The sequence below is a fragment of the Talpa occidentalis genome, unplaced genomic scaffold (genome assembly GCF_014898055.3).
Source record: "Talpa occidentalis isolate TD23 unplaced genomic scaffold, MPIMG_talOcc4v2.1, whole genome shotgun sequence".
Taxonomy (NCBI): Eukaryota; Metazoa; Chordata; class Mammalia; order Eulipotyphla; family Talpidae; genus Talpa; species Talpa occidentalis.
This window is the reverse complement of record NW_026555331.1, coordinates 77,695,289-77,717,203: the sequence shown is the minus strand read 5'-3', so window position 1 is coordinate 77,717,203 and position 21,915 is coordinate 77,695,289. Positions and strand designations below refer to the sequence as shown.

General features: G+C 36.0%; 1 protein-coding gene across 11 annotated transcripts in view; it reads left to right on the top strand.

Moving 5' to 3' along the window:
- SUGCT (succinyl-CoA:glutarate-CoA transferase) overlaps window positions 1–21,915 on the top strand; it is a 793,244-nt gene that overhangs the window by 184,038 nt on the left and 587,291 nt on the right. For all 11 annotated transcript variants that reach the window (XM_054692302.1, XM_054692300.1, XM_054692297.1 and 8 more), the window contains one exon: window positions 4,187–4,282. In XM_054692302.1, coding sequence (XP_054548277.1) covers window positions 4,187–4,282 — 96 coding nt within the window. The remainder of the gene's footprint in view (window positions 1–4,186; window positions 4,283–21,915) is intronic.

Here is a 21,915-nt window from a genome sequence, read left to right as displayed (position 1 = left end):
TATTTTAAGGAGTAGGGCTACATGTTTTCATTTACTTGTATGTGTGTGTGTGTGTGTGTGTGTGTGTGTGTATCTGGTATTTTGCCAAAAGAGAACATTTGTTGAATGGAATACTGTATAAAATAAAATGTTAATTACTGTTTTATTCATATATTAAAAATTAGTGTGCAACTCTATTTTTGGTGCTATGGGAAAATATGAAAGGCTTATAATAAACAACTTTTACTGTGAAATAGTTCCCAATATAGGATAAGATAGAATAATACTGTAGCATGGAAAACACTGTGTGACCTCAAATAAATTATTTTACTTTTCAATTTGTTTATTTATCCATCTATAATATTAAGGGTTTTGTTATATTTTCCAAAGACTTTAGTTTTCAAATCTGATGTTCGATTAATGGTGCCTTGACTATTTTTTCCCCAGGATCCATCCCTGGAAATTCTGATTCAGTAGATCTAAGGTGGGGTCCAGAAATTCCCCAGTTGATTGTGATACATAGTCAGGTTTAGAGACAATTGTTCTATGTCTTCTAGACTTACCATGTTATGATTCTAATTGTGGTACAGACTGTGAAAGTACAGCAAGAGTCGGGCAAACTAAGTTGTATTTTTTTCAGAGGCACGGAAAATATATTTTGTTTGGGTCAATAAGGGGATCTAATATAATATAAATGATAATTTTGAAATGGATTTTGAAGACTAGTTGGGGATACAGGGAGGTGTAGAAGTGAGGCATGATTACAGTTTAGTCCAGCTTAATTGGAGGTCAGAATATAAGAAAGGAGAAGGAGGGGAAAATATCAGTTTTGTGGCAGTGAATCATAGTTTGTTTTGTTTTCCGACTTTAGCTGTCATAGTTGGTTATCATTCTGTACATGAAAGATTCTGTTATTGTTTTTCGGTGCTCATTTGGTAGAAGTGAAGTGTGGTGATAGACACTGTGGAGCTCCTTTGGGAAATAATTGGGTGTATTCATCCTCAAACTTTTTGAGCTATGCCTTTTGAGATCCACTTTGACCACCTCATTGGTTTTCTCTTTAGATACAAAAAATATCAGGACCCACTATATTATTTAAAATAATAGTTTTGCTAGCAAAATGATTATTATTAAACCAAAGCTGACTTCTGTGTGTATGTGTGTGTAGATGAAACCATATAAAGGAACCCTCTGAGTAAATTATATAGCATCCACATGATGAAATAATGAGCCTAAGTTTAGGGGATGATCTAATGCAATATTTAGAATGGATCTACAGTATGTAGTTATTAACCTAAAAGTCACATACTACTGCATTCTTTCAATTTGTGGAAAATTTGTCATTACTTGCCAGGACGCCTCTGATTTTTCATATATAATCACTTCAGAGCTGTTGAAACTTTCTCTCCCTTTTCCTGCCTTAAATTACATTCTTGTAAATAGTAGATTAGTTTTAGATCTGTAATGCCATGCCCCTTTAAACATTGAGTTGCTAAGTTTATCCCTTTTGCTCTCTTTTTATAAAGACAAGTCCCCCCTACCCCTGCCCCAACTAGGCCTCTCAGTAGTTACAGACAAATCATACTTTATTTTTTGCTTGTCAGTGGTTTAAAATAATTTTTAACCTTTTTGCCCAGTGGGAGCTTGCTAGTTCTGAAATTCTTTTTGTGTTCATGAGTTATCATTATGTGGAAGGAATGGATATGGTATTCCATTCAGAAATGGGCTGCAAGATGAGTTCTGACTCTTCATTCAAACTTATTATCGTTATGCTCTAACCAACTGAGCTCAATCACAAAGTGGTTCAAACTCTCTTTAAGGGCAGGATTATTTTTATTAAATAGTTGTCAAATATAGTTATTCAAGGCAGGGTCAGGAGCACTTACCATCTAGTGCGCTTCCTACAAAACAAAAGTGGGAAAAAATGCAATACTGGGCAAGAAATGAGGTAACTAGGCTGATCTACGAACTAGTATTCAGCTCATACCTAGCTCTGGAAATCATCTCAGATCAATTTAAGCATTGCAGGATAATCTCAGATCACCAGTGTTTTATGAAAAATGTATCTGAAAGTCAAAGAAGTTAAATTATATACTTACAATTGTAAACTACTGAGAGGTTGATAGAAATTAGAAACCATGAATCTCGACTTACCATGTAGTGCACTTCTAACATAAAGTGTTAATTTAATTTTTCATTTTGAAAGACACAGAAGTGGATGGTGATTAGCACTAGGTAGCCCCAGGCAACCCTGGAATGCTGTGTGGTTCAAATACTCAAGACCAGATGGAGGTCCAGAAGTGGATAACTCAAAGTGTATTAGTTTGGCCACCTGGGCAATACAGCCAAACCAGCTGCCATAAGGCAGTTCCAATTTCAGCAGAGAAGTAAATGAACATGAAAGGGAGTTTAAATCCCAAAAATAACATAAAGAAGGGCAACAAGCAAGACATGCTGAGCCCAACTGATAGACCTTGTAGTGGGCACAGCTGTCACACCAAGAAGAAGGCAATAACAGGTTGCAATACTGAACCCTGAAAAAGTACCCTTTGAGATATCCCAGGAGCCAATCCAATTTGGGGTATGTTCAGATTGCTGGTTTGGTAGATTCTCAATCATACTGGATGGTCTAGAATGTGAAATGTAAGTATACAATATCATCCTTATCTTACCAGGCTGGATGCATTTTTTCCTGGAATCTATGGGAAGTTGTTATTATATCATTCCTTTCCCATAGTTCTGGGCCCTTGGAAGCAGTCTTTGGAATCTGTTCTCTGTGTGGTGGAAATTAATTCATTATCCTCTAGAAATTAATTCATTATCCTCATGTAGAATTTAATTATTATAGATTTTTGAGATCTCTTTGTGAAACAGGGTGGGAGTCACTTTCAGATGACTTCTTTAATAGATTTAGAAGACTTAAGTTTTAGATGACCTTTTTAATAAGTTTATCATTCTTTTTTAAATTTATTTTATTTTTTAAAGATTTATTTATTTATACAAGCACTGGGGTACACAGGTCAGAGGTGCGGGAGGGTGAGAGAATTCATCAAAAGCAGAGCAGGGAGCAGAACAGGCAGAAGGACAGAAGTACACTGCTGAGGTGAGCAGCGGGAGAGACAGGAGAGGTCTATGGCGCCATGTGGGAATCTCCTAGCAGGCCGGGAATCAAACCCGCGCTGCAGAGGCTGCAGATAGCTTCACAGTGCTGCGCTCAACCCGCTGTGCCACGGGGGAGGCCCATGTTTATGATTTTTTTTTTTAAGCTTTTTTTTTTTTTTTTAAAGATCTAATCATTTATTTATACAAGCACTGGGTACAGTCAGAAGCTCAGGAGGGTGAGAGAATTCACCAGAGCCAGAGCGGGGAGCAGAGCAGGCAGAAGGACCAAAGTACACTGCTGAGGGGAGCAGCGGGCGGCAGGAGAGGTCTGCGCGCCATGTGGGACCCTCCTCTGGTGGCTGAAGAGCAGTCGGGGATCGAACCGGCACTGCAGAGGCTGCTGGCAGCTTTGCAACCCAGTGCTCAACCGCTGCGCCACCGGGGAGGCCCTGTTTATGATTCTTAACAACTGAAACAAGTGTAATCATGACAGTATGAGGCTTGGATCAAGTTGGGATAAGGTACAATAACTTTTATTTAAGGGAGGATGAATCACTAGTGAATAAAAAATGTCAAATCTTGATCCTCTTTGTGCGCTAGGATACTTTTGGCAGGAAGTAACAAAATTGACTAAACTGATTTAAACAAAATAGAGTTTTATTATTATTGTTTCATGTAATAAGATGTTTAGGGGAATGTAACCCTTGACTTTTGTTCATCCATTCAGTGATGACCAGCATTAAGGGAAAGGAATGTACTAGTTGCTGATGTATTGTTATGGCTTTGATGGTAAGGACTTAGTCAACCTCTGTCTTCATATGATCTTTTCAGGAGCTGAATATTTCTGTATTCATTTCTCAGTTGACCATTAATCAGTACTTAATCACAAGGAGTAATATAATACTGCTCTTTATTTTTTTGTTGTTTGTATGACAAAAGTGTGGGTATTTGCACATTTTCTAACCTGTTTGGACGCTTTTCTCTTTCTTTTACCTTCTACAGTGACATGAAATGAAATAAAATGAGAATATTCATATTATAATCTTCTGCATATTTATTAGTGTACATAAACAACCACTGTTTATTTATTTATTTATTTTTGTAGGTAGCGTGTTTGACCCATGTAGCTGCTAATTATCTTATTGCCCAAAAGGAAGCAGAACGTTGGGGCACTGCTCATGGCAGTATTGTTCCTTACCAGGTAAGAATACCATAATAAGGGCTATGTCACTACAGTTTTACATGATATTGGTTTGGGAAATAATGTTCTTTAAAAAAAAAATCCTTCAGGTTATTCTGTCATATATTTGTCTGACAAGGTTCTGTTGTTCATTTTAAGTTCTGTATTTTGTACATTTATTCATCTAAAGAAGATTAGTAACAGGACACTTAAATGGATCAAAAGAACTTGCTGAAAGTGAGTGATTTTTGGACTCATATGACAGTTTGATTTTTTTTTTTCCATCCCACAGAGGCACTGGTTGTTGTCATTTTATAAAGCATGGTTTGTTCACCATGTCAATTATAAACCAAATGTTATCTACCCAGACTGACAATAATATTCTTGCAGGGTTGGAGTAAAGTGAAATTTGCGTGTGATGGATCTTCATTTTTTGAGCAAAGCAGATGGTTCAGGAGCTGCTGTTCTTTATAAAGTGTCTAAACTTGCCCCCAATTCTTAACTTTGGCTAGTGGGAATGGATATGTGAAGAACTGTGATCTTTCAAATATAAAAACAAAAACAAAATCTCTAAGTCTTCTTTCATATGCTTAACCTTTGTTTAGTCCAGCTGCATCTTTGTATTTACTAATGTATTTGTAAGATCTACTGTAATATAAGTTTAAGAGCATGAGTGTCTCTTTTTAAAATCATTTTATAATTTTTTTATACTCAGTAGAAGCACATCCTAAGCACTATATAAATATCTGTTGAGTAAAGGAGTGAATTTTACTGTAGTCCTTTCAGTGCAAGTACTCTTTGACAGAACATGAAAAAGTCCTCACTTTCTATTCCAGGAAATCTACCAACATTGCTAATCATCCTTTTAGTTTTAAGAACATTATTTCCTTGGGCAAAACTCATTTTTTCCCCCATTTTTTAAAATACAAATTTGAGGAAAGTAATGACCTAATGTGAACTGATAATTCTCTCTCTATGTCTATTTATGGTCCCTGTACCCAGAGGCATTACTATGAGTTTTTGTAGAACTGCTTTTGAACACATTTGGTTAATTTTTTGACACAATTAGGTTGTAGAGACTTTTCTTAAGTGCCTTCCCTCTTTTCTCTGGGAAGATAAGTAACCATTATTATGGTGATATTTTCCTTACCTTGCTTCACCAAAGTTGTTTTTTTTTTTTTAATTGTTTGTTTTTTTGGAGCTAGTTTGAGGACATCAAATTCAGCCTTCTTATTTTTCGGATAAGAAATCTGAGACCTGTGTTGGATAGATGGACTCCAACTCTTCTCTTCTGTTTTCTTGCTGAATATTCTTTCAGATCCTGCTACCTTTAATAGAAGATTTCTGTAATTTCAGTTCCCTTTTTGGATTCTACCCACACCCTCCTCATTAAACTTGCTCTTAGCTTTTCAACTGAATTGTATGTATCACTGATAATGGAAATCCTTTGGTAGGACATTTTATTTTTTTTTTTAATATTTATTTTTAAAGATTTATTTATTTATGCATACAAGAGCTGGGCTGCAGGGCAGAGGTGTGGGGGGCGAGAGGATTCACCAGAGATAGAGTGGGGAACAGAACAGGCAGACTAACCAAAATACACTGCTGAGGGGAGCAGCGGGCGAGACAGGAGTGGTCAGCTTCACCATGTAGGTTGCTCCCTGGCTGTCCAGGGATTGAACTCATGCTGCAGGGGCTTCAGATTGCTTCATAGTGCGGTGCTTAACCCCTTGCGCCACCAGGGAGGCCTTGGTAGGGCATTTTAAAGGAAGACAGTGTTGGAACTCATGGGGATTTATCTCAAATAATGGAAGTTCAGGCTTCCATTTTTCATGTGTATAGAGAAGACATTTGTGAGTTGCAAAATTCTACCGTGTATTTCCAAAATATATGACATATGGAAGTGTATACTATACTATGTTCAAGTATAAAATTCATAGTTTATTTTTTATTTTTAAAAAATAGAATGTGTTTTTAAATGTGCTGCCTAGACCTAAGCTATCCCTCTTAGGTGTTTGCATCTAGAACTTTGGCATCTTGGGTATCTATCTATTATTTTACTGTGAAGTGAAAAGAAATTGAAAATCTTGTAGGTGAAATATATGGGAAACTGCATATGTGCATGTATAGGCGATTGTATATTTTTATTCTTTGAACAAAGAAATGTACTTTTCTTGCTTGAATTGCTCCAGTGCTATAAAATGTATACTGTGTTTATTTGATTCTTGTTGATTGCAGATTCATAATCTGTAGGAAATAAGAGAAGATCTACTAGGTACTTTCCTCAGGAGCCCAGAATTAATTTGTTTCCTCTTGGTAGAGAACTGGTTCAGCACTGTGATTAAGAAGCAAATGCAAATTTAGCTTGAATGAAACTAGCATACCAAGATGGGTCCCAGATATGCTTATAGACCCTTGTCTGTTTTCAATTTTAAAAATAGATTTGGGAAATATTTTTATGGGTGAATGCCAGGATAATTATAATTCAGTTTTCTATAATAATTACAGCTTTGCATCTAATTTGAGTGGTCTGAGGTTTGAGTTGAAAGTCTATAATGGAAGACCCTGATGGTCTCAGGAATTAGTTAAGGTACCCAGCTTATTCTTCTCAATTTTTGTTGAACCCTATCTGAAAGATCATAGACATTGAATGCAGAGAATATAAATTACTGAAAAGTAGTGATCCTTGATTTGTGTTTTATTTTATATAGATGTGATTCCTAGCTTCTTAAGTTTATTATCCACTTGTACTCTTTTCTCCCTATTCCTTGGCTGCAAACTTTTTGAGAATGAGGAAACTAAACAAAAGAAGACAATTGATTTAATCATTTTGCTACTTGTTAAACATATTGATAGATGATTTTCTAAGAATTCAGATGTTTGAAGAGAATTTGTGGATTTCATTGCTTTTATGATTCCCATTATCATTGTTTATGTTAATATTAAAAAAATCATTATTATGTTCAATGTTTTTCAACCCTTCAAACATTTATGTTTGTAAAGGCAGGAGGGTGTTAGGAATGGGAGAGGGAAATGCAGAGAAAGCAGTTAACTGGTCTTCAAAAGGAATTTAATTTATTGTGTAACATAGTCAGTGGGGCCACTGCCCTTTAAATATTACATAGTTAACATTATAATTCCCCTATTTTTCTAACCTGTGTATATCCAAACTCTCTTCAAAATTTCTTCAACATCTTAGTCTATACTTGCATTTCCTCCTTTGCGCTCTGGGCTTGTGACCTCCATTGACCCCTGCCACTCTCCAATACTATACAGAATCTTGAATATTTCTTGAATATTTTGAAGAAAAATGAAGTAATTTTAATAGATGAAATATACACAAAATACAATATGAGAGTTCACCTTTCTTACCATTTCCTTTGACCGTTTCACTGTCTAAAATAAAACAACTCTTTTTATCTTCTTTTCCCTTCTGTCATTATCTTTTTTGTCTTCTCTTCTTTTCAGGAGCAACAAATTCTTTTTGTGTGCAAAGAGTTTTCACACTTTTGAGTAGAAGCACATCTTTGGGTGGTTATTAGCCAAATGCTTTACTATTTATTGATTATATAAAGAGAGTCTCCTCCTTCAGGGAATACTAGTGTGCCTACCAAGTTTTCTCACTGTTCCTCATGAGATCATCTCTCTTCCAGTCCATATTACTTACAGCAGAAGGGAACTTGCTTGTGGGGATTCCTTTTAAAACTATAACTTCTTCATCTACAGTCATCAGTATAAACAGCTTACGAGGCTAATCCAGAGATGGAGACTACAACCATAACCTAAAACACTGTCAGAACAATCCTATCATTCCTGACGTATTTCCCTCAATTCAACACCAGGTCTTCAAGTCTTCTAGGCCATCTATTATTACTTAGACAATTATTCCTATATAACTCTGTCCATCTCTTCCTTTTATACATCTATTTCTTATGTCATCAATCTTGGTGACTCTGAAATCCACAACGAGGACCAAAGCAACAGCCTGCTGTCTTTATTTTTTTAACCTCCTATTGTTTTTAATAATCTGTTCTCACTTACTGACACTGTTTTCACTCATGTATTTCTCACACTGTGATGTGCACATGAATGTTTTAGAGACCTTAATATGATGCAGATTCTTTTTGCAGGTGATGTTGATACTGCACATGTGTAATAAGATTCTAGATCTAGATTTTATTATTATCTATGACTACACCACCTCCTTTGTATTCACCTGGCAAATTCCAATGTTGATTAAATGTAATAGTCCATCTCTTTCATGCCTGAATCAGGGAATGTGGCTAGAAGAAAATAGAACTGCCAGGTTGACCATATCAATATTGATGGCTCTCTCAAGTGGTCCTTCAGTCTTATATAGCAACCCTGCCATGCTTACAATATGTATTTTATCTCTCTGTAATGCCTGTTTAACATTTCTTTCCTCAAATCTTGCCCCTTTCTCTTTATCCTTAGCTAAAGACAAGTTGTCTCATTTTACTAAAATTGGAATTTTAGTAAATTGGAATTTAGTAAATTTAGAAATTGGAATTTCTTTTGATGGAATCAGAAGAGCACTGCTTCATCTTTTCTCTACCATACCTCCCAAAGGCCTACACTAGTACCCACATATATAATTCACTCCATTCCTTCCTAACACAAGGGATGAATTTTCCCTTTCCACATTTTGCCTACTTAAATTCATTGCTCCTGTATTTTAAGTCTTTTATCACCTGTATCACCTGTATTATCAAGTGAAGGTTAAATATTTGATCACGCTCTTTATCTTAAATAGCCCAGCAACATTCCTCTAGGATATGTCTAGGATCTCTAGAATATGTCTTTTTCTATCTACCATCCCATTTCCCCACTCTCTTACAAAGCTTTTCAAGAGCATTTTGGGTGATGTCTGCTGGAAGGAAGCACTACATCATCTATTCTACAATTCCAATTATGCCTCATAGGCAGAGATTTTATAGTACTCTGAAGCCTTAGGAGTTTGAGTGCTATGACATAGCTAGGGGAAGTTGACTTTCTGAGCAGTTCATTAATAAGAATACTTTTTGTTTTTCTCCAGCCTTTCAAATGTAGGGCCTTCAAAGGGAATCTTTCCCTTAAATGTGGTGCTTTCTTTTCAGCTATTTTTTTTTTCTGAAATAGCTTCTAATTTAAGAGATTGACGATCAGATGATTAAATAAAATCATGTCTCTCTTCAGTTTGGATTCACTCAACCAAGTAGTAGTGCAGAAAGATGTGCTATGTTATTTCTGGTAGGGACATTATATTGTATATTTAATTTGGCACACACAGAGACTTGAGACAGGCAGTAAATTCCAAGTTTGAAGAGATGCAGTACTTTGCTATCATTCCTTAGAAAAACATCAAAATTCTGTTAAATCATAGCAGATTAGATAACCTTGGGATTTTTTTTTTGGTTTAAATTTGTTAGGGATATTCTTAAATGTCAAAATGTGAATGATATACATTTATCTCTTATTGTGACTTTTTTTAATACCATAGTCATGCTAAGGCACTCACTAAGTCTTGAGAGTAGATTCTAAACAGGCATATAATGGCATTGCATATTTAATTTAATGTTTGTATTAGTAATAAAAGTAATAATAATAATGATAATAATATTGCTACCTTCAATTGAGTGTGTACTGTGCAACTGGAAATAAATTCTTTCTCTCATTTCATATTGATGGAAGGTGGAGACCTAGCAAATTGAGAAATTTTCCAATGACCATAACAAGACCTTGTTTCTTTTCTCACTTTATACAAACTAATAGTTATTTTGGAGCTTCATACATGTGGATGCTTATCTTTTAGTTTCTTTGGCAGATAGTAGAATTTTCCTGATCTGTTTCTATCCTTTTTTTGGCAAATTACCTATTTAGTATGATTCTAGAAGGTAACAAACCTAATAATTGATCTTACTATAGGAATATATTTGAATTCTGAGCAATGAAGTAATTATAGGTTTCCCTCTACTGTGTTTTGAATTCATGCTTCATAAATCAGGATTCTTGGCAAATCAATTAAACAAGACTATCTTGAGCCCCTGTGGAGGAGCACTATTTTAGTTACTAAGGACTTTCAGATAAAGAAGATGTGAGCCTTCGCTTTCAAGGAATTCAAAAATAGAGCAGGCATGACTTGGAGTTTTTAAATGTAGGAGTGAGGGTTTCCCCTGGTGGTGCAGCGGTTGAGCACTGGGCTGCGAAGCTCTCCGCAGCCTCTGCAGTGCCGGTTGGATCCCCGGTCCCTGGGGAGGGTCCCACATGGCGTGCAGACCTCTCCTGCCGCGCCCGCTGCTCCGCTCAGCAGTGTGCTTTTATCCTTCTGCCGATTCTGCTCCCCGCTCTGGCTGTGGTGAATCCTGTCACCCTCCCACGTTTCTGACTGTACCCAGTGCTTGTATAAATAAATAAATAAATCTTTAAAAAAAATAAACTTGGGGGGGCCTCCCCGGTAGTGCAGCGGTAGAGCGCTGGGTTGCGAAGCTGCCCGCGGCCTCTGTGGAGCTGGTTCGATCCCCGGCTGCTCCCCGGCCACCAGAGGAGGGTCCCACATGGCGCGCAGACCTCTCCTGCCGCCCGCTGCTCCCCTCAGCAGTGTGCTTCGGTCCTTCTGCCTGCTCTGCTCCCCGCTCTGGCTCTGGTGAATTCTCTCACCCTCCTGCGCTTCTGACTGTACCCAGTGCATGTATAAACAAAAAAAAATAAATAAATAAAAAAATAAACTTGGGAGTGACACAAACTTGGGTTCATAACTTGGCTCTTTCCCTCATTGGCTGTGAAATTTTTGACAAGTCTTTTAATATCCATGTACTAGTTTCTTCCCATGCAGAAAGGTGATAGTGATAGTAGTTTCCATGTTTATTGAAGGAATTGAATGAGACAGTGTATGCTAAGTGTTTTATACGGTACCTGACTCTAGTATTCACTCAATAAAATGTGACTCCTATTATTTCTGTAACTGAACTATAGTTATAATTTTGTAAAGTAGCGTCTATGAAACTATGAACTAATCTCTATGAACATTGTCAATGGCAGTTTAGTAACTAAGTAAGTAAAGATACATAGTTTTATTTATTTATTTATTTATTTATTTATTTATTTATTTATTTATTTATTTATACAAGCACTGGGTACAGTCAGAAGCGCGGGAGGATGAGAGAATTCACCAGAGCCAGAACGGGGAGCAGAACAGGTTGACTGACGAAATACACTGCTGAGGGGAGCAGCAGGCGGCAGGAGAGCTCTGCGCGCCATGTGGGACCCTCGCCAGCGGCCGGGGATCCAACCGGCGCTGTAGAAGCAGCGGGCAGCTTTGCAACCCAGCGCTCAACTGCTGCGCCACTGGGGAGGCCCTACATAGTTTTATTTTTTAATGACATTTCTACCTAAATATCCTTTTCAAAGACAAAAAGGAGGGCAATGTTTTGTACTTTTCTGTTTTAAAAACTGATCTCAGATATTTCTCACAAATTGTATGACTGAGACACTACTCAAATGTAGCATTATTGAACAAAATGCAGTTTGAAGAGAATCACGTAACACCATTCTGTCAAACAGAATAGGAATTCTAGTTTACAAAAATGTCTAGTCAATTGAGATTTAGTATAAAATCATATTTAACAAACAAAACTTGAGAAAAATGATTTTCAGCAGTAATGTCTCAGAAGCCTGCAAGATGGGAACCTCTCTCTAAAAGATACATACTTTCCCTATAAGAGCCCAGTGGTGGAGATTTCTCCCTCAGTTTTTAAAAGTGAGAGAATTATAGGATATTTTTAAACAACTATTTTTACAACCTTAAGATTACAAACAACTGTTATAATGTTTATCCAGTAAAAATTATCTAGATATTTATTACAAACAAAAACATAAGTTTATTACATAAAAACATAAGTGATAATATACTAGATTACATTTTAGAAATTTCTGCAAACTTTTGGATTGGTTAGCATTGACAAGTTAGAATATTCAAAAGTTATTTTTTTTTAAGATTTATTTATTTATACAATAACTGGGGTACAGGCCAGAGACAGAGCTGGGAGCAGAATAGGCAGATGACCAAAAACACTGCTGACGGGAGCAGCGGGTGAGACAGGAGAGGTCTGCCACACCATGTAAGTATCTCCCTGGCTGGCCAGAAATCGAACCTGTGCCGCAGAGGTGCTCAACCCTCTGTGCCACTGGGGAGGCCCAGTTGTGTTATTTTTTTTAATTGTTAGTTTGTTTTAGTAAATTAAGGTGTAAGTGTTTTTAATTTCCTGCAATCCTTTTGTTGTCATGGTTTTGGCCAGGTTACTTCTGAATATTTGCCTTAAAGCTTGTTTATGCCTTGATTCTTACAAATTTAGGATTCTTGTTTAAACAACACACAAAAAAATTCATTTATAATATTATTCAGCAATCAAAAAAGATAAACTCATGCCATTTTCACCAACATGAATGGAACTAGAAGGAATTATGCTCAGTGAAATAAGCCAGAAGGAAAAAGAAAAATATTGCATGGTTTCACTTATAGCAGGAATATAGGGGAACCAAATAAGACATCAGTATAAAAAAATAATAATAGTACAAAACACAGCAAAGTAAAAATGGACAATTATAAATCAGAGACATACTTCAGGGAAGGAGGAGGGAGAGGGATCAGAGGGAATGAGGGAGGAGCACAAGGGCCTGAGGTCATGGTACACAGGTGTATTGGTGAAGGAAACTCTATGGGGACTACACCTAATGGGGATGGGGGAAGTAAATATTGTTTAAAAATGAACAATGATGTAAAAAAAAAAAAGTTAAAAAAATCTTTCATTTAAAGATCCTGCTTACTTTGAAACGTATAGGCCAAGACTTTATCATAGTCCTATGAATATAGGTAGTTAGAAATTCTGACAGTCAGTTACAATTAGGATAGCTGTAATAGCTACTGGCAAAATAACTGCCGTTCTCTGGACTTTTCCTTAGCAAAGGTTCTAATTTCTTTGATTTAAAAGAAAATTCTTAACTTTAAAATAAGTTAGACAATATGATGTTTAAGTGGAGTATATTGCACTAAGAATAAACATAATTGTTCAAAAACTATTGTGATTTTTAAAAGCTCAGAATTGCCTCCAATTGACAAATATGGTCTTTAAAAAATGTATTTCATTAAGAGGCAAAAAATAGACACAAGAAAAAGAAATATATTTTGAGGGATAAATTAGGAATTCCTTTAGGATCTTAATTAGCTTCTCTTGCACTCTCAATATTCTCTAGAATTGATGGGACTGTATATCATTTATGGTTAAAATTTAGTAGATTCAAAATTATGTAATTTTGAATATTCAGTTAAATAAGTATATTAATTATTACACTTATTAGAATTATATTAATAATAATTATAATCATCATTAGAGGTAACACTGAATAATTACAGTGTCATTTATTACATACTTTATATACAGTCTCCACAATGATCCCACGAGATAGATAGAGTTATTTTGCTCACTTTCAGATAAGGAAACTGAGGCATACAAATGTTAACCTGTCTAAGGTATTATGTAAGTGGTATAGTTAAGATTCTAACTGAGGCAGGGAAACTATATTATATAGGCAGATTATGCAATGCTATTTACTCAAACTGGCATGGTTAGTTTCATTTTCTGTCTTCATCCCACTTTTGAGGAAGAATTATTTGATATTTTCCTCTACATAATTTCCCCTTTAGAACTGCCAAGAGCAATTGGAGAGGTATAAACAATTCTGTTGTTTACTCATTACAGAGATCCTTAATTATGACTTAAAAGCAAATTTCCTTCAGGAAATCAGGTTGTACATCTTTTGAATAAATCCTTTGATTGCATATGCTAAAATTGTATTAGAATCATAATTAAGTCAAGTTATAGTGAAATTGCTATCTCAAGCTCCATCTATGTAATGAGAACAATACTGTCCTTGAGCAATATAGTGCTAGACGCTTGGGGATGGTTTCGCTATTGTGAGATTTGTAGTTTCTGGTTTTCAAATTGTATTTCTGTGAGGTTAATAGACTGGGGCAAGAGTTGGGGTGGGTACTACTTAGGGCCTGAGGAGTGTTTAGGGGCCCTGGAGAACAGTATGGAGAGAAGCTAAGTCACCAGATCTCTAAGTATTCTAAGCCCATTCATACCAAAATGGCTCCATTTTTTGGTTTGTGTGTTTCAAATAGTGGTTCTGTTGTTTAAAAGTGATTATTTTCCCTAGATAAATTTAACTTATATTGAAGGATTCTCCTGAATTAGAAAGCAGGTTTTGTGCTTGTTTATGCATGTTTGGGAGGAGAGACTGATTTTCCTCAATGTTGGTGGCTCCTATAACTATGCCCTAGAACCAAACAAAGGGTTCCAATCTAGCTGAGATGGAGGCCTTGACAGAAAGAGTTTGTGTAGGGCCAGGCAGGGCTTCTCTGTGGAGGAGACACACCTTCCTTTACAGCCATATCTAGTAATATCTGGCCCTGCATGGAGGTCAAGTTTCTTTGGCCTAGATAAATCACATAGGAATAGATTCTGCAAACAGTTAGCTTTGGATGTAGGCGCACATCCTGTTCTCTTCTTAGTGGTTCCCAGGGCAGATGTTGTTGAAATTCTGAGTAGGTGTGCTTAGCACTTAGACAATACCCTGATGGCCCCTTGTTCAGGTGCAGGTTACTTGGGGGAAAAAATCACTGAGTTCTGACATGGTACAAATTACCATTATAATATAATTAAATATTGGGTAAAAAAATAACAGTAAAAGAAAGCCTATGATGTTAAGTTCAGAAGTAACCTGTACTGGAAACTTGAGGAAATCATGTCCAGAAATGTGACTGTGAAGTATGTTGTTTTCTTTCTGCACTTAAGGAAAAGGGAGTACTGGTGTGCAGGGACTCTCATTAGACATGAGATAGTAAGTGTGAATATTGAAGGGGTTAGTGAACTAGGAATATTTTAAAAAATCATGTTGATAATTAATTTGACCCAATTTTAACCTGGAAATGATTCTTGGATATTTCTTCCCTCTTTTCCTTCTGAGGATAAAAGCAGGTACAAAATGGTCTAGGTCCTCACTACTATTAATAAAACCTGAATAACCTGGAATACTGTTGGAAATAGTAGACACCACTGTATTCTACTGCACCAGAATCTGCATTTTACAAGATCCCCATCAGTTTTATTTTTAGGTTAGAGTTTGATAAGCCCTGCTCTAAAGAACATATGAAATCCTCTTGGTCATTGTCTTAAAATTCCACTAGATGTCACTCTTGTAACCTGGTAATGGAACTACATGTTTCAATAGGGACTTAGAAGAAGGGGACATTATTAGATGATTTCCTCCCCTTCCTTAGAGCTACTGATGTACACATCGTTATTTAAAGGAAAAAAGAAAAAAAAAACCAAAAATCTTTTTTCTCTGGCTCAAAGTGCTGAAGAGAGATTCCTGTGAATGATTTTCATTTTGTTAAGTCTTCCCTTCCTTCAAGCCCCCAGTTGTTTGAGTTTGTCTGTCATTATATAACCTTACCACAAAATATGCTGCAGATGCTCTGACTCTGAGAGAAGAGCATCCTGGGTTGCTTAGCACAGTGATACAGAAAGAAAGAACAGGGTTGCTCTCTGCAGATAAAGAGAGCAGAAAGGACACAAGGCTGTATCCTGAAATAAGTGTCGCCCTCCATGTCATTGCTGGAGAAAATGCTGACCTTTCTGAATTCTCTAGGATAATTTAACAAAAAAGACTGATCTCGGTTCTACTTGGAAAGAAATGTTCCAAGTATGATCTTGTATGGCATTAGTTTTAGCCTTGAATATGTGTATGAGGGACATTTACAGGTAAAGTAAGATCCAGAGGGAGCTGATGCCCTTCATCATCTGTGGCCACAAGGAAAAGTTCTGTTAACAACTAGTTAGGTTTGCATATTGGAAAGAGGGGTGAAAATGTTCTATGCTTTAGAATATCCTATTGTTTTCTGCAAGATGCCCAGTTTGATAAAAGCTAGGTCTTGAAATAAATCAGCCTTTTACAAAATCCTCCTCCCTCTATGTCTGATGTGGCTTTTCATTTGTTTCAGTTAACAAGGGTAGTGAACAAGTCATAAAGTAGCAGTGGTGTATGTGTGTGTACTTGGTATGTGTGTTTCATGTATATTTCCTCTTCTTGCTGTGTGGGAGAGGAATTTAATTTATAATACCATTAAATGAATGAAAAATGTTTACTTTGATTGATTTTAGTCAAGTAAATATTCTTATTGATGTGATAATGTTTTAATTTAAATGTAATTTTTTGATTTTGTTTTTGTTCAAAATAATTAAGGTTTTTGCTTCTAAGCTGTGGAGCTATTTTTGTTGTATCATTTGTTATGATGCAATTCCTGATGGCAGGGGAAGAATTAATTTTAAAGTGTTTTACTGAAAATCAATTTCATTTTTTAAATGGAAAACAAGCTTAAAATGCTCACTTCCATCCAGCCATAGTCTAAATTTCTATTTCTGGAGTGAAAGGAATTTATACCAGTCTTTCCTTTAATGTTGGATTCCCTTCCCTTCTTTTTTTTTTTTTTTAACTATTGCTGCTGTAACTACAGCTGCTACCAGATATATCAACATACTGAGATATATTATTTAAAACCATAAATTTTAGGGTTAGAGAGACCTTGCACAAATTTCTTCATTTTATTAATCCTCAGCTTCTTCATTTGTACAGTAGGGATACTACTACTTGCTTCATAGGTGTTGGAGATTTGTCAAGATATTGCATGTAAAATTATGTAGTCTAGAACCTGGCACACAGTATAAATTCACACAGGGTAGCTGTTATTACTATCTCTCAATCCACCATTGAAAAGTGCTATGTATCAATTTGGGGAGAACTGCCATTTTTTTTTTTTTTCATCCCCTCCACTAAACAAACTGTGTTCATATCCTATCTCCTCCCTTCCCCAACCTCCCAGCCTATTAATCCTTCTTGTAACCTTATCTTTTTTGTTGTTGTTGTTTTTGCTGAATTCAACTTTTATTTCTTATATAGTTTAGCTAGCTGTATTCCACCGATGAGTGAAACCATCTCAAATCTGTCTTGAACTTATTGACTGATTTCACTCAATGTGATCATGTCAAAGTCCATCTATTTTGTTCCAAATGCCACACAGTTTCATCTTTCTTCACAGTTGTGTAATATTCCATCGAATATATGGTCCACAGTTTCTGTATCCATCTCTTGGAAGGCACTTGGGTTGGTTCCATGATTCGGCAATTGTAAACAGAGTTGCTATGTACATAGGTATAAATAGATTTTTTTTTGTATTGGATTTTTCATGTTATTTGGGTAAATACCTAATGGCAGTATTGCTGGAGCAAATGGAATTTCCATTTTTATTTTCTTGAGAAATCTCCATACCATTTTCTCCAGGTACTGTACCAACTTGCACTCCCACCAACAGTGGATGACAGTTTCTTTTTTACTGCAGCCTCCCAACATTTGTTAATTCTATTCTTTTTGATATGGGCCATTTTCACAGTGGTGAGAGGGTATGTCACTGTGGTTTTAATTTGGTTTTATCTAATAATAGGTGGTTTTAAACATTTTTTCTCATATCTATAGGCCATCTTAATGTCTTCTCTAGAGAAATGTCTGTTGAGGTCCTTTGTTTATTTCTTTTTTTGTTGTTTTATGTAAGTACTTTGGGAAATTGAAGATTAACCCCTTGTCAGATATATGGCATACAAATATTTTTTCTTATTCTGTAGGATTTTTTTATTTTTGTAATGGTTTCTTTTGAGGTACAAAAGCTTTTAAGTTTTATGTAGTCCCACTTGTTTATGTTTTGCTTTTGTTTCCATTGCTGTTAGGATTGTATTCCCAAATACATCTTTGTGGTAGATGTCCTGTAATGTGTCCCCTGTATTTTCTTTCAAGTTCTTTCAAGTACTGAAACTTATACTTTAGGGTCACTGGAACATTACCTGGTTAGCAGCAACCTCAGAAACTACTGTGGAGATGTTTGCTGATATCTTTTATCTTGAAAATATTCTTATATGAGTCTTTTTACACTTTACTCATAAGGAATCCTATGGTTTCATTTGTAATGATGGAAATTTTGATGTAACAGCAACTGTATTTGTATACTGCATTGAATGGAAAGGGATATAAATAGTAAGGAATAATGCTTATTATGTATATCTTAAAATATAACCTCGTTTTCCTTGCAAAACTTTTGGAATATACATTGGATTTTTTGTCTTTACATAGTTAATTTTAATGTATTTACATTTAATTGTTTAAAATGCATTATGAAAAAAACCTAAACAGTGTATGGATCATTCTTTTCCCCTTACTATGTCATGCTTGTTTCCGTTGCAAGGAATTCATCAAATCAGTAAGTTTGGTTCTAGTTCAAAGAAGCTGGGGGCTAGGGAACAAAACTTATAATGGTGTTATTGTGTAGAATGAAAAATAATCTGAGGTTTGTTCAGCAAATATAATGGTGCATTGAGGTGTTGTGTTAATGTGGAGGGTTAGAAAATGAACTCTGTGTGTAGCAAATCTATTAAGTGGCAATTTGGAGTTTAACCTTAAAATTGGGAGAAAGTTGATAAGTTCAGAAGTATGAGAGCCAATATGACACAGACCTAGATAGGCTAATAGTGGTGAGGTGTGGAAGATGATAAATAGAGGGGAATTCTGTAATATATTGGTAAAAGATGAATATAGTAAAATTATCCATCCATATTAACAAAAAATTGACAGTTATAGAAAAAGCAAAACCCTGAATGTGGGCTCCTATTAACTGGCCACTAACTGGGCACTCATGGGCAACTGTGACCATACAAATAACAGCAGAGCATTCTTTGATGATCTATGCAGTATAGCCCTATCATGAGGCAGGCCTGGGGATACCTAGGCTGCTGTTGACCTGATTACATGACTCTCTCCATGGTGGTCTCGGGATAACTGCCTGTGATAACATCAAATAATTTGCTATGCAAATATTTCTTGACATATTGTCACAATGCCCCTTTCCCTGTCCCTTGTAAACATTTGTCCCCCATTCCTCTCCCACACTCCTGACCTTATTCCTCATACCATTGTAACATGATCAGCTTCTACTAGCCTGTATGATTTCAATAAATGGCACAAGAACTTCTGCTCAAGTAGCAGAGTCTTGCCTTGCAAACCTGCTCCATGACTGTTGTGTCCCTCATTGCATTCCCACTGCAAAGCAGCAACAAAGCTCCTGTCGCAACACCTAAGTATTTAAATTCGTACTGGACGTATAAAGTTTTAACAATACCAAAAAATAAAAAGTGGCTAAAATTATTGGTAGGAAGTAAGGATACCTATTCCATTTTCTTTTCATGAGCTTGTTAGTAGGAATAAATTGGTAGTAACTAGTGAAAAGTGGTACTGTAGGCCTAGGAAATCTATTGCAATGTTAGGAATGTATGAACTGATGGAATTAGTTTAGACAAAGAAATGATTAAAACAGAATGATATAATAAAAATAGTTAATAAAAATGTACAAAATTATGTTGGAAAAATAAATTTTCAGTGGATGAGAAATTCGTGGTCAGTAGTAAAAATGTTATTAGAGACAGTATGGCCCCATGGCTCTTAAACATTATTTTTTGGTTCACAGTTCATTTGAGAAACTAATAAATGATTTTTTTCTCCTCAGAAAACTATGCATACCCATATAAGTGAGTGATTTTATTTATGATTCCAGAAATTTCCTACGCCTCCTAGAACCCATCCTAGACTCTAGGATAAGAATATCTACCAAAGACCAACTGAATAGCATCTTTTGAAATTCTCTTGCTAACATTGGAAAAGAAGACAAATAGTAGTTATGACAGAAATAACATATTGAGACTAAAAGGGGGTCTCACTCAAATGTCTACTTCAAGTTTTAGAATTAAGGGGTAGAATTATATTAGAGTTGGGCCTATGTTTAGACAGGGATTGATGCAGTTTGACTCTTATAATAATGCTCACAAGTCAATTACATTCAACCTTTTAAAGAGGAGTGAAAGACAAAAAAAAATCCTATCACTTTATTACTCTGGTTTAGATAAAGGAATCATGATCAAATCAATGTGTGCATTAAGTTAAAATTGAAAGTAATATTTTAAAAAATCTGTAGCTTGTAGGAAGCCTGGAAATGCTTTAAACACATTAATGGAAGGGCAGGAGAATATGCCACATTCCAAAGATTAGTAGTTCATATAAAAACTTTTGCATCCATCTCATAAAGTAAAAGAAGCAAAAGTGGGGGTGGGGGATAGGGAAGAAGTAGGCAAAAGATTGTTCAAATGAGAGCCAGGAAGAACTCAAAGTGTGACAGGTCAGGTGTAAATAAGAAGCAAGTCAGACTGTAAAGGAATTTAAGAAACAGCACTAAAAGGACTGCAATCCAGAAATGAAAGCTTTTTTATACATGAAAGGCAGAAGGTCAACAGGAGAATCAATGGGACTGCTTGATGATCAGGGTGCAAAAGATGTGCTCACAGGGAAGAAAGGAGATCTGGAGGCTCAATGAATTCTTTGCTTTGGTCTTTGTAGAAACATAAAAATGTCCACTGTCATCATGTCTTTTGAAGTAAAGAGGCAAGAGATGTAGTATTAGATCAAATAGTGCTAAGGGAACAGGATGTTCTACCTGATTGGCATACTAGATATAAGTAAATTATTGAAACTTTACAGCCTCAATTATAAGAGTCTGAAGGAACTCAAGGGAATAAACTGACTAAAATGCAAAATGAGTTATTATATCTACTCTTCACTGTTAGTGCATTCTACTCTTATTTCCATTCTAATGAAATCCTCTGAGGAGTTCCCACAATTTACTGACTGGTGACTCTCATTCATCTTGTTGAGTCTCTAAAGTATTAAGATTGTTGGCCACCAGTATAATGAATGAGGAAGATGATTCTGTTTTCTATAACATGCTTTGATTATTTGCAGAGATAAATAAAGTCCAGGAAGAAAGGAAGCAGTGTAATTTGCTTAGATTTTTATGGAGTCACAAAGTTTCACAACAAAGCTAATTCCAAATTATGTTACCATGGTATTTAGGAGGAATATTTCATCACATGTAGGTATTAATAGAGGAAACAGAAAGAAGGATTTGTGAGCCTGCTATAGATGAGACCTGTAAATAGTTGGGCTCCTCCAGGAATTTCTACTTGACTTCTTTATTAAATATATTCATAGATAATTTGGAAGACTAAGTATATAGAGAAGTTTCTTAGGACAAAAAAAATTAAGATTTATTCATTTATTTATACAAGCACTGGGTACAGTCAGAAGTGCGGGAGGGTGAGAGAATTCACCAGAGCCAGAGTGGAGAGCAGAACAGGCAGACTGACGATGTACACTGCTGAGGGGAGCAGCAGGCACGGCAGGAGAGGTCTGTGCGCCATGTGGGATCCTTGCCCGGTGGCTGGGGATTGAACTGGCGCTGTAGAGGCTGCGGGCAGCTTCGCAACCCAGCACTCAACTGCTGCGCCATCGAGGAGGCCCAGGACAAAAAAATTTTGGTGGAAATTATAAATCAACAGAAATAAGCTTTTGAAAGATCATATAAGTGGATGACACATGTCAGGGAGACTATAGTATCATTTGGGCTTTGAATTATTTAGGAACATTGTTTCATTTAGGAACCAGAA